This window comes from Hyperolius riggenbachi, chromosome 6, assembly GCF_040937935.1.
Source record: "Hyperolius riggenbachi isolate aHypRig1 chromosome 6, aHypRig1.pri, whole genome shotgun sequence".
Lineage (NCBI taxonomy): Eukaryota > Metazoa > Chordata > Amphibia > Anura > Hyperoliidae > Hyperolius > Hyperolius riggenbachi.
In genome coordinates, this window is record NC_090651.1 from 98,634,192 (window position 1) to 98,648,231 (window position 14,040).

Genomic DNA, 14,040 nt, shown 5'->3' on the forward strand with positions numbered 1-14,040 from the left:
TACAGTCTGCAAAGAGACAGCCACAAATGTGGGATTAATGTGTCTAAAGCTGTCCTGTGGTATCTGGCAAAAAGACATATCCAACATATCCTTTAAGTTTTGCAAATTGGGAATGGCTCTTCCATGAATTGGACTTGTTTTCCAGCACATCTCAATCAGATTGAGCTCTGGGGAATTTGGAGGCCAAAGACAAAGAGATTCATCCTTCCAGGCCACATTCTTCCATTGCTCCATTGTCCAGTTCTGAGGGTCATGTTCCCATTGTAAGCACTTTCGGTGGTCGTCAGAGGTCAGCATGAGAAGGACTTTGATTACTCTGAAGCTACATGACCCCATATGCACCAAACTGCAATGCACTGTGGCACATATGCAATTCACTTTTTCTTTTGAGCTTTCTCTTGTGTAATATTTCCATAACTTGTCAATAAAATGCCGTTTAAACCACCAGCAGGTAAGAAACTGCTCAAAATAATTTTGATTAAGTTTTTTTCATCTACTTTTGGAAAATTTTCAATTGACAAGTGCTAAAAAAAGTTATTTTAAAAAGTGGTAGTGGAACGCAGCGTGACCAAGCGTCCAGGAGGACGCGAAGCAGCTGTCACTTGTCCCGTATCAGTATCCGCCACCTCATCTCTATGCACACGGCTGCCGAAGTTGCACGCATGGCTTGCATTATGAGCAATCTCAATGTATGGATGTACTGATGCTGCATGAGGATGCAATGAACGACGGTTGCATATGGACGGATTGGTGCACATGGGCTTTCATTCACACGCTATGCACATCATTGATTCATGGGAACCATGACCTTGCTACTGGTTCACCAGTACTCCTTCTTTGGACCACTTTTGATTTGTACGAAGCACCGCATACATTAAATACCTCACAAAACCTGCCATTTTGTCATTGTTCTGACCTATGTTTACCTTTCTGTCCATGGTTACCTTTGTCTTTTTATGCACAGTGATTTAATGTCAGGCCAAGATATCAGCAGAGCAGATATGTATCGCTGGAAGGTCTCGGCCTACTCACCATGCAGCTCAACCTGCAGCTCAGGTAAGTAAGAATTACCAAGTAATACTAACAGACATTCTGAGAACACTTTTCTTAGCTGCATTACTACCATGCCTGCACAGCCACAGGACTCTTCTGAACCTCAAGGTGCACTCATTTAAATCAAAATCCAATATCAGATCTGATTGCAGGTTTAACCTTGCTCATGCGAGTACTCCCTCTCCCTGACCTCTTTACTGATGCAGAAGCTGGGTGTGCCATGGCTTGAAGAGGCATGGTGCTAAGAATATACTGTAGACCTCTCAGTTTTACTTCATCGTATAAGCTTTATTCTTTGTTACAACAGTCAGGGCTTCCACATGCCTCTACCTGTTACATGGGGGACCTGTATTCCATACACATTCCCAGTGTTTCCAGCTCTCTAGTGCCCCTTAAAGTGGATCAATACTCAGAACTTCTCTGATCAAAAAGATTAGGGTAAAATCTTCATTACAATTTAGGGAAATTCTAAAAAAAAAGAAGTTTTAGCTGGATTTACATTCCAGGGAACACTGAAAGTATATAGCATTAATCATTCCTGTAGAGGCAGAGCCAAGATGACTGAGTCACAGCTGCTGATGAGAGCTAAATGGACACTCTGATGTAGCTAAACAAGCACACAGAGCACAGTGTAGTAGATGTCTTCAGCAATTATATGTGGTATAAAGACTTTTCATTGCGTGTTGTGCAAGAGTTCAGGTGTTCTTTATTATTATCATTATTATTTATTGTATTTATAAAGCGCCAACATATTACGCAGTGCTGGACAATAAATATATAGAATGATACAAGGATGACAGACAATAACAAGGTTATACAACATAGAACAAAGTTATACATGCAAATTGTACAAAATACATGTGCTTCTGCTTTGCAGTGTCCCCAGAATGTGTCTCGGTTTTACAGAGCCCCACTTAGTAGTGAAATGACAGTGTATCGGCATGTGAAGGCATAGGTCCCTGGGAACTCTGAAGGCAACACTTTCCATTGTCACCCAGAAATGCCATCATATGAGGCCATCAAGGAGAGGTAGGGAACAGTGGTGTAGCTAAGGAGCTATGGGCCCTGGTGCAAGTTTTACATGGGGGTCCCCCGAAGAACTCTATAAATAACAATTGATACAGCGCACCAAAACCTGCCAAGGATTTCCACAGTGTCAGAGGTGCAAGTAGGGGATGGGAAACAGTTTGTTGATGATTACTACTATTTAAAGCATTACCAGCACAGGACCAATAGAGATCTAATATTGTGCTTGAAGGAGGGCCCCTATGGCTCAAGAGCCCCGGTGCGGTTGCTACCTCTGCAACCCCTATTGCTACGCCACTGGCAGGGAATATGCAGCAGCAGGTGTACCTTCTGTACCTCAGCCTTGATTATAGTTACTTTGTTTTATGCTTGGCTATTTGTTTTGACTTTACTTATGTATTACAGTACTATATGCCCTTATAAGTTCTTCCTTTTCCAAGTAAGTGTGCCTTCATATGCCGTGATTTTACATAGAGTATATTCTGACTTTTAACCCATTATGAACAGCTCTAGGCTTCGTGTTGCACACAGTCATACACAAAGTCCTGCACCTTTCCCACTCATGTAGCAATGCAATGATGTCTCTGCAGGAATCAGCTCTGCCTATGCTTTGTGCATCCGCTATGATGGGAGAGAAGTGGACGAGTCATACTGTGATCCAATGATGAGGCCGGAGCCCACCCATGAATTCTGCTCAGGGAGAGAGTGCATGCCCAGGTAAGAAAGAAACACACAAACTTTATAATGTGCTATTAAATGCTTAAAGTATAACAGTACTACAGAAATGCAGCTTAGATTTTTTTTAAATAAATAGGTTAGCAGTTTTGCAGTAAGTTAGCTCTGGTGGCTGCCATCTTGACTCTAAAACATTTCAGTTGAGTTTCCAAGCTTTAATGCCTCTGATCTTGCTATTAAACATTGATCTGTATACTTGTTCCAGGGGAGTGATTTAAATGATTGCAGGGAAGAGATCAGCATTAGAGTTAGCAAATTTGAACTTTTTAGAAGGAGGTTACTGTGGACTCTTTTATACTTCTGTGATAATGGTGAACTTCAACTATATGACTCTGTAAGATTTTGAAGAAAAAAATGTAACAAGTGGCATCTGCAGCAGTCAGAATAGCAGTCAAACCCCTCCAGCCCCTAGAGATCACTGGGATGTAGATTGCTGTTTCAGATTATCAGAAAACTTGCAACAGCAGCCGTCAGTGCTCCCTTCAGCCCTACAAAAGCTGTCAAGGTTAGGTGCAATGAAGACCTCCATAGAGATGTGCTGTCATAGATTGTTCAAAATCTAGCCAGGGTTGAGGATTTACTCGACTACCATTTTTGTTGGTTTAGAAGAGTGATTTTTATGTTAGCGATGGATCCTTGTTAGCTGAGTGCATGATTACAGTTACGGTATATATATATATAAGAAATCTCCTATATGAAGAAAAACAGTTTATATTATATCTTCTATTACATCACAGCTTTAAAGGAAACTCGAGGTGTACTGAGTACTGTGTTTACACTAACAGCATGTAGTCAGAGTAGGAAGAGAACGAGACTCACAGATTCACAGCCAGCCAGTGTGCTATTGTGTAGAGCTGCAGCATGTCATGTGAGAGCATTAATTGAAGCGGAGTAAAGTGTCGGGTGCTGTGTAATCCTAAATTAGGGGGCGGGGCCTCAGGTACAAAAAGTCTAGAACCGGCCGTGCTTGTGTCCCTTATACTTTTAACCAACAGTCCAAGTTTGGCCAACACACCATTGAAAGTAATCCAAGATGTTTTATTCCATCATTGTATGTACAACATGACAATTGTTTCGGGGCCACGGAGGGTCCCCTTCATCAGATACAGTGCAGTACTTTTAAACACAGACCTTAAAAAAGCATGCAGATCAGGTGATCTGACTGAAGTCTTACCGGATTAGCCAGTTGTTTTGTTTCAGGGTTGTGACTCAGATACTACTGATGCCAGAAGAGCAACAGGTTTAATTGCCTCCCCCCCCCCCCCCCCAAAAGAATACTTCAGGGTCGGAGAACAGTGCGTAGGCGATGTCCGGTGAAGCACGTCCTTGATTGCACATCTGGGAGCACTCTGTGTACTACAAAGTTGTGATCGCAGTGCGCTCGCAGGTGCACCATCAAAGACAGGTGTCGCTGGGCAGTGCATACGTACTGCTCACCGACCCCTGACCTGGAAATATTTTCGGAGACCATTAAAACATAACGGAAGGGGACAGAAGATACATTTTTCACAGTGCTAAGGTATCCTTTAATGTCCCATTGTAAAAGGTATCCTTTAATGTCCCATTGTAAAGATCCTGTACTGCTGAGGATTCCTATTCACAATTCTGAAGGTAGAAATTCTGCTGACCTGAAGCATAGTCTTCCTTACTTGGTTTCCGGTTATCAGTAATCATTTTCAGTGATTGGTAGCTGCATGATTTAGTCTTTAGGTTTTTATTCTCTGTTGTCTGTTCTGTTTGGAGATGGGAGTCTAGTGGTTGGAGTGAGTGTTCCAGGAGCTGTGGCCAAGGGATCCAGGTGCGCTCAGTCCGCTGCTGGAAGATGCTGGCTCCAGGGCTAGATAGCTCTGTGTACGATGAACAGTGTGAGGGTGCCCAACTTCAAAGACCACCACAGAGGAAAGTCTGCAAGAGCAAACCATGTGGACCACAGTGGGAAACGTCAGAGTGGTCAGAGGTATGTGCAGGAGATCCACTGTACCTTTTTTATTTAACCTAGTTGTGTTGTGTTTCTTATTCATGGTTAGTAGAGATAGGTGATTTTATTGAATCTTGTTGAAGCTATCACCTCCCATTTAATGTGTCCCCCGGGCTTGTGGAGTGTGTGGAAACAGCTCATCTATCCACCATGCGCCTTCTCTAACGTCTTTTCTCCATTGCCAGCAGGGCGCCGGTACCTTGTGCTGAAATCTACTGGAAATCGGTGTGCAGTGTGTGGGCAGGTAATAGATCCGTCTCTGATTAGAATCGATCAGAGAGGGATATTTCAGATGGTTGATCCCCATGAGGTAGATGAACTAGTCCAAAACCTGTCCGCAGATTTTCCCTATGTACTATAAGTGACAGTGACATAGGAGGAAAGAAACGTATAGTGCATTTTATTCTGCATTGTGTAAGGACTGCAATGCAAGGTGAGTGCATTTTATTCTGGAACAAACTTACATTTCATATTATGTGTTTAAAATTTTAAATTTGTTTGTGATAGTTGTCGTTCAGGGGAAGCAGCTAAGGCAAGCCCTTCTCTGATGGCTGAGACCCTTCTCCTGTGCTTTCTCTGTAGCACCTGTCCACCGCCCGTTATGTCATAGGATGAGAAAGAGGGGCTATGGTAGCTTGCTATGCGTGGAAACCACCCGTAGTAAATCCTATGCTGCACTTGTGTCTGCCTAAGTCTGATGCGGGGTAGGATTTACGCCACCTGCTTTTAGTGCTTCCAACGCGATCACACGCACCCAAGAGGGAAGATTAAGCTGTCATATGACAGCCAACATCTCTCCTCACTGATCAGGAGTCATGGTGATTGGCTACTACTCACTACGATCATCGGCCAATCATAGTGATCACCATAAGCAGGGGCTGTAGGAGGTGGAGAAGAGGACTGGCACTCACCTTCCTGACATTCCCCCGGCAATCGTCGGTCCCCTCTGCTCTGCCCGGCATACCTGCTTGCTCTGCTTCTAATGTTGGGTCCCGGCTTGATGACATCATCAAGCTTGGACCCGGAACTTGGCAGTGGCAGTGCAAGTAGGGATGTCGGGCACAGCGGAGGGGGCTAGAGCTGCTCATCACTGGTGCTTGGGAGGTGAGTAAAGGCTGCTGGCTATATGGGAGACACCTATCTATACTGGGGACACCCATGCCTACATATTTATACTGGGGATACCGCTGCCTGGCTATCTAAATGCACCCCCCTCCCTTCATGTAAAATGCTCTGGTCCTTAAGGGGAGTTAGGCTGCCGGTCCCCAGGAGGTTAATGAAATCAAATTTTTTGCAGAAGTTTGATACGAGTCAATCGTCTTTAATAGTATGGAAATGTGAACAGGGTTTCTTCTTTTTTCAGTGTGCGGCTGCCTGTGGCTCTGAGGGAGTGGTGACGCGGGAAGTCAAGTGCTCAACAGAGTCCAGTCCATGTGACGAGAGCCTGAGACCTTCAGATCAGAAACCCTGCCTGGGACCTCCCTGCGACCATCACTGGACAGCATCTGATTGGGGACCAGTCAGTATTATCTAACTGTGAACATATTTTACAAATACCCTTAAAGTGAAACTCTGCTATTTCTGTCTGTAAAGATCCACTGTTTACGTTGCAGAAATTATTGGCAAATCGTATTTCAAGCAGATACTGTACATGTAACACACAATGGGCTTGATTCACAAAGCGGTGCAAACTGTTTAGCACGGGTGTGCTAAACAGTTAGCACATGAAGTGCCGTTCGCGGACTTATGCGCGCGCAATTTGCTGCGATTAGCGCGATCGCAGACTTTTGCGTGCGCAATTTGCAGCGAACGGCACTTCACGTGCTAACTGTTTAGCACACCTGTGCTAAACAGTTTGCACCGCATTGTGAATCAAGCCCAATTACTCCAAATGGTTTATAGCAGAGATTATGACATGACATTGTTTAAGTTTGCTACCAGCTAAAGGGTTAAAGTGTACTGATGTAATGATCAGTAATAGCTCTAACAGCACAGTAGTCAGTATTTTATTCAGAGTGTGATCACACGTGTTTTTTGTGCACAGTAACATAGGAGTACTCCTATGTGATAGCCCTTGGCTGTAGGGACTATCACTAGATAGAGTGGTCGTACAAGCAATGTTGGTAACAGATCGGTCAGGTAGCAGTACAATATCGTCAGGCAAATACGTAGTGAGAAACAGGCCAAGGTTGGTAACAGATCAGATGAGCGAAGATACGGAATCAGGAGGCAATATCAGAGTCGAGGTCGGGCTGAGGTCGGCAACATTCAGATAGGCAGAGTACAGAATCGAGAGGCAGAGAGAAGAGTCAAGGGTTCAGGCAAAGAGTCATACACAATAATCAATATACAATGATATGTTATTCCTAAGCTAAGTGTGAATCCCCGGGGTCCTGCCGGATCAAACACACACGGATCTGACTAAGGTCTGAGAGCTTAACCGCAAAGTATCAGCAACAGCAGACAATGAGCTACTGGCAGCTCAGGTCTTAAATACAGACAGGTAATCCCGCAGTTCCGCCCAGCGCACTTCAGCCAATCAGGAGAGAAAGTCAGCCCATCACTGTCAGCTGACCGGCAGGTCAGCTGACCCTCCTCCTTAATGCATAAAGGTCCTGTCTCCTGGTGCGCGCGTGTGCTGCCCTGCTCTGATGCACCCTGGAGAGACCTGCACCATCCGAAGGAAATGACTGAGAGGACGCGGCGCGCTCCGCGATGACGTCAGACGCGGGAGCGGCGGCTTCCCCGCTCGCCGCTGCAGAGGTAACAATGTCACTCCTAACAACTGAAGATGGGTGTTGTGGGTGTATTTATACTTACCTGGGGCTTCCTCCAGCCCCATTAAGGGGCATGGGGTCCCTTGCCGTCCTCTCCGTTCTCTAGTAAATTTCCCGGTAATCATTCGTGCACCTCTGTGCATGCGTAGCCACGTGCACCCCCACCGCTACGCCTGCGCAGTACTACTGTGCAAGCGCAGAACGCTCCCGGCTGACTGTTTTTTTAAATAAATATTTTTGTTGTTAAATGTTACAGTATTCTATAAACTGTTGTAAGTGGTGTAAACATATTAAAAGAGCATTGAAAACCCCAAAACATAGTTTATACTATATGTCCAAATTTAGAGTTTTCCAAAAGTAGATCTTTATCCATGTTTCACCATGTTTAAAGCACAACTCAACTTATAGACATATTCAACTTACAAACAATCTCCCAGAATGGAAGCTGTTTGAAAGTACGGGACCGCCTGTATTATCTCGGTTTGCCAGTTTCCAATGTTTCTTAGTTTATGTGGTTCCCCTGCCCCAGCATTAACTAAACCCCAATGGCTTCCAAACTCAGCATTTAGCCATTCCATGGAGTCTAACTAATCAAGCAGGAAGAGGCTAACTTCTCCCACTGAATTATGGACACAGAACAAGAAATCCACTAGAGTGAGCCCATCTTGTTCAGTACGAGAGTCTGCCAGATGTATTCATACTGATGATGTGTGTTTGTCATGGAGCATGTGGTCCTCACTTTGCTTGTCTTCCCTACACAGTGCAGTAAGACGTGTGGCTCCGGACATCAGCTAAGAGAAGTGAACTGCTATCAGGGGGAGGAGATCAGCCAGGGCTGTGACCCATCTACTAAGCCAGAAAACAGCCAGACGTGCCAGCTGCAGCCATGCCCAACCGAGGCACCAGGTAAGACTTCCATTGAAAACAAAGTAAAAAACGAGGAAATTGCATGAAATAAGAGAGATTATGGGTCTGTTTATAAAAATCTGTTTGCCAGAAATTGCCTGGAGATCACCAGTTTACGTTCATTATGGTATGGTGATCAACACACTGATTGCCATCGTTATAAATGTGATTACCCGTTTATAAATATAGAGCTGTAAAATAAGTGGCCATCAGATGCTGAAAAATGAATGAGAAAATGTTTTTTACATGTTTTACAAATAGGCCATGTCACCTTCCCATACCTGCCTTTCATATTTTGTTGTATCCTTGTTGCTTAAATGCTGCCAACATTATTATTTTAACAGCAGAACATCTGAGATGTTTAATAGGTAATCTGACATTTTTTAATACAAGCAATTTCCTCCAGGACAACTATATATCTATTTAAATGATGATACCTGATACGAGTGGCCTCTGAGGAAGCTGAACTATCTATGAAACGGCTGTTAGGCTGGTATCTCACCATTAGCTTTGCTGTACTGCCTGTGTCAGTGTTGGTTGCAAACAGGGCTGGATTTCTGGAAAGGCCACAAGGGCCCAGGCCTTGGGTGGCAGCTGGCTGAAGGGTGGCTGGACATGGAAGAGGGATTGCTTCAAATGGAATACAGAGGTTGGGACTAAATAGGGACCTGCAGCCCATGGGATTTGTATATACTTAAAGGGAGCAGCTGTACAAGAATGCTAGACATGGAAGATGGGTCTGCACAGGGAAGAAGAGGGAGTGTTGCACATAGAAGGGGAGCTGCAAGAAAGTTGGCCTTGAGAACAAAAAGTATAAATCTGGCCTTGGTTGCAAAATAAATTGTCTAAGCATTGGATTGGTGCTTCATCTGCTTATTTACTTGAGAATTATTAGAAGTAAGTAAGTAATAACAGTCATACTTCCTGTACAGGGAGCCCTGGATCTCACTGTGATAGTTTCACAGCCACTTGTATCCCCAGTCTCCAGCCCTGATCTCCATCTCTCCAGCTCATAATGATGAGGTCTGTAGGGATCATGCGGGACCATGGTAGGCAGTGTATAATATAACAATAATATTTTTACGGGGATCACCACCTCTTCCTCGGAAGCTCAATAATATCAATAAGAGAATTACATAGTCTTAAAGAGAACCCGAGGTGGGGTTCTGACAGTGCAATCCGCATACAGAGGCTGGGTCTGCCTATACTGCCCAGCCTCTGTTCCTATACAGATCCCCCCTAAGCCCCCCCCCCCTGCGCTCTGCTATCCCCCATAAAGCACAGCCGCGCTGTCGACACACAGCATGTCGCAGCGGGCTGTGTTTACCTTTGAATTGTCATTCTGCGTGCTCCCGCCCCGCCTCCTGCATAGCTCCGGTCCCCGCCCACGTCCCTTCCCTTCCTGCTGATTGGAGGAAAGGGACGCGGGTGGGGACCGGAGCTATGCAGGAGGCGGGGGAGCATGCAGACTGACAGTCCAAATGTAAACACAGCCCGCACAGCGCGGCTGTGATTTATGGGGGATTGCAGAGCGCAGGGAGAACTTAGGGGGGATCTGGATAGCAACAGAGGCTGGGCTGTATAGGCAGACCCAGCCTCTGTATGCGGATTGCATTGTCAGAACCCCACCTCGGGTTCTCTTTAAGAAATAAAAAAATCACTTTTATATTTAATTAATAAAACAAAGATAATGTATTGTTCCTGTGGGGGTTTATACAAACAATTCCAATTTTGAAGTACTAATTTTCAGATATTGTATATTCAACTTAAAAATGTCAGCATTTTAAAAAAAAGTTATTAAAAGTAGGATATAAAGCAGTGATGGCTAACCTTGGCACTCCAGCTGTGACAAAAATACAAATCCCATCATGCCTCTGACTCCCCGAGTTATGCTTAGAGCTGTCAGAGTATTGCAATGCCACAGCTGGAGTGCCAAGGTTAGCTATCACTGATATACAGTATGTATGAGGAACGGTGAATGCAGGACCAAAGTGCCATCTATTGGAGGTTAATGGAAATGACACCTAGCCCTTGAACTAAAATTTAAATCAAATAGAGAAAATAGAGACTATCAACCATAAGATGATCGCCTAGTTGTGGTGAACACGCCCCCTGCTCTGTGATAACTGGAAATAAATGTGAAAAATCACCATCAAGAAATTACTAATACACACAAATTACACAAATTAACTTTACAGCAAAAAAAAAAAAAATATATATATATATACAAGGCCGGATTTACCATAAGGCACTGTAGGCACGTGCATACAGGCGTCTAATGATGGAAAGGCGGCTCACTCCCCTCCCCTAGTGCCTCCCTTCTCTGCCTTACCTATGCAGAGTTCCTAGCAGAGTGTAAAAGAGAGATCTCGGCATTCCACTGACCACATCTGCCACTTCAGTGGGAGGCACCATTAGCTACTTAATACTGTGGATTATCTGGCTACATAACACTAAGGGGCACCCGTAGCTACATATGATGGACTTGGGAGCTAAGAGAGAAGTGACAGCTGGGCCAGCCACCCAGTTTGGTGGATGTTTGTAGGCGCATGGAGGGTGACATCTAGGGTGCCAGGAGATCTGTGCCTATAGGCTCCTGTGAGGTAAATCCGGGCCTGTATATATATATATATATATATATATATATATACAGTGATGTGAAAAACTGTTTGCCCCCTTCCTGATTTCTTATTCTTTTGCATGTTTGTCACACTTAAATGTTTCTGCTCATCAAAAACCGTTAACTATTCGTCAAAGATAACATAATTGAACACAAAATACAGTTTTAAATGATGGTTTTTATTATTAACCGGTTCAGCACCGCAGTCCGAAAATCTCATGCAACGTTCACCTCCCATTCAGTCGCCTATAACTTTATTGCTACTTATCACAATGAATTGATCTATATCTTGTTTTAATTAGGCTTTCTTTGAGTAGTACATTTTGCTAAGAATTATTTTTTTCTAAATCTATTTTAACAGGAAGATTAAGAAAGAAATGAAAAAAATTCATTATTTCTCAGTTTTTGGCCATTATAGTTTGAAATTAATATACGCTACCGTAATTAAAGCTCATGTATTTTATTTGCCCATCTGTCCCGGTTATTACATTGTTTAAACGATGTCCCTATCACAATTTATGGTGCCGATATTTCATTTAGAAATAAAGGTGCATTTTTTCAATTTGCATTTATAAGCTTATAATTTTAAATAATATAATAATATATTCTCTTGCCGTGCATATTTAAAAAGTTCAGACCCTTGGGTAACTATTTATGTTGTTTTTGTTTTTTTTGTTTTTTTATTTTTTAATAAAAAAAAAGTGTATGTGGGTAATTTTTGGTGTGGGACGGAAACTGCTAATTTCAAATGTAAAATAATATTTTTTTTTATTAAAAATGTATGTGGGTGCAGTTTACTATTTGGCCACAAGATGGCCACAGTGAAAAAAGTCCTGGATGCGAACGATCTCGCATCCAGGAACTAAAATGCTGGGGAGAAGTTTCCTGGGGGCAGAATTACCGCGCTCTCTGGAGAGAAAGCGTCGGTATTTCTGCGGGGAAGTTAGATCGGTGAATGGGAATTATATTCCCATTCACTGATCGGGGGGCTAGCGGCGGGCAGCGGGAGCGCGCGTGGGGGCGCGCCCGATCGCGCGCACCAGCCGGCGGCAGCAGCAGTGCCTATCTGGACGAGGAAGCTCGTCCAGATAGGCCGAACTGGTTAAGTGAGAAAAAAAACTCCAAATCTACATGGCCCTGTGTGAAAAAGTGATTGCCCCCCCTTGTTAAAAAATAACTTAACTGTGGTTTATCACACCTGAGTTCAATTTCTGTAGTCACCCCCAGGCCTGATTACTGCCACACCTGTTTCAATCAAGAAATCACTTAAATAGGAGCTATCTGACACAGAGAAGTAGACCAAAAGCACCTCAAAAGCTAGACATCATGCCAAGATCCAAAGAAATTCAGGAACAAATGAGAACAAAAGTAATTGAGATCTACTGTATCAGTCTGGTAAAGGTTATAAAGCCATTTGTAAAGCTTTGGGACTCCAGCCAACCACAGTGAGAGCCATTATCCACAAATGGCAAAAACATGGAACAGTGATGAACCTTCCCAGAAGTGGCCGGCCGACCAAAATTACCCCAAGAGCGCAGAGAAAACTCATCCGAGAGGCTACAAAAGACCCCAGGGCAACATCTAAAGAACTGCAGGCCTCACTTGCCTCAATTAAGGTCAGTGTTCAGGGCCGGGCCGAGGCAGAGGCTGGCGAGGCTCCAGCCTCAGGGCGCAGTGTAGGAGGGGGTGCACAATTCATTCAGCTGTCATTCCTAATTGTGTTTGAACCAGAAAGAAATAAGAAAAGGGGATACATGACAGTGGCTGCAAGCCAGATAACTAGAGATTAAGATGTTGGGGGCCCTGGGGCACCTATTAGTCTAAAAGCTATCAGTGTGTGACGGCTGGGGTGGGAGGGATGGAGGGGCGCACTTTGCTGTCTCAGCCTTGGGTGCTGAAGGACCTTGTCCCGTCTCTGTCAGTGTTCACGACTCCACCATAAGAAAGAGACTGGGCAAAAATGGCCTGCATGGCAGGTATCCAAGGCGCAAACCACTTTTAAGCAAAAAGAACATTAAGGCTCGTCTCAATTTTGCTCAAAAACATCTCAATGATTGCCAAGACTTTTGGGAAAATACCTTGTGGACCGACGAGACAAAAGTTAAACTTTTTGGAAGGTGCGTGTCCCGTTACATCTGGCATAGAAGTAACACAACATTTCAGCAAAAGAACATCATACCAACAGTAAAATATGGTGGTGGTAGTGTGATGGTCTGGGGTTGTTTTGCTGCTTCAGGACCTGGAAGGCTTGCTGTGATAGATGGAACCATGAATTCTACTGTCTACCAAAAAATCCTGAAGGACAATGTCCGGCCATCTGTTCGTCAACTCAAGCTGAAGCGATCTTGGGTGCTGCAGCAGGACAATGACCCAAAACACACCAGCAAATCCACCTCTGAATGGCTGAAGAAAAACAAAATGAAGACTTTGGAGTGGCCTAGTCAAAGTCCTGACCTGAATCCTATTGAGATGTTGTGGCATGACCTTTCAAAGGTGGTTCATGCTAGAAAACCCTCAAATAAATCTGAATTACAACAATTCTGCAAAGATGAGTGGGCCAAAATTCCTCCAGAGCGCTGTAAAAGACTCGTTGCAAGTTATCGCAAACGCTTGATTGCAGTTATTGCTGCTAAGGGTGGCCCAACCAGTTATTAGGTTCAGGGGGCAATTTCTTTTTCACACAGGGCCATGTAGGTTTGGAGTTTTTTTTTCTCACTAAATAATACAAACCATCATTTAAAACTGCATCTTTGACTAATAGTTAACGGTTTTTGATGAGCAGAAACATTTAAGTGTGACAAACATGTAAAAGAATAAGAAATCAGGAAGGGGGCAAATAGTTTTTCACATCACTGTATATATATATATATATATATATATATATGTGTGTGTGTGTGTGTGTATATATATATATATATATATATATATATATATATATATATATA

At 43.7% G+C, this 14,040-nt stretch overlaps 1 protein-coding gene across 1 annotated transcript in view; it reads left to right on the forward strand.

Moving 5' to 3' along the window:
• ADAMTSL2 (ADAMTS like 2) overlaps positions 1 to 14,040 on the forward strand; it is a 105,767-nt gene that overhangs the window by 65,454 nt on the left and 26,273 nt on the right. The window contains exons 13-17 of the mRNA XM_068242081.1: positions 965 to 1,056; positions 2,670 to 2,796; positions 4,558 to 4,771; positions 6,156 to 6,311; positions 8,331 to 8,475. Coding sequence (XP_068098182.1) covers positions 965 to 1,056; positions 2,670 to 2,796; positions 4,558 to 4,771; positions 6,156 to 6,311; positions 8,331 to 8,475 — 734 coding nt within the window. The remainder of the gene's footprint in view (positions 1 to 964; positions 1,057 to 2,669; positions 2,797 to 4,557; positions 4,772 to 6,155; positions 6,312 to 8,330; positions 8,476 to 14,040) is intronic.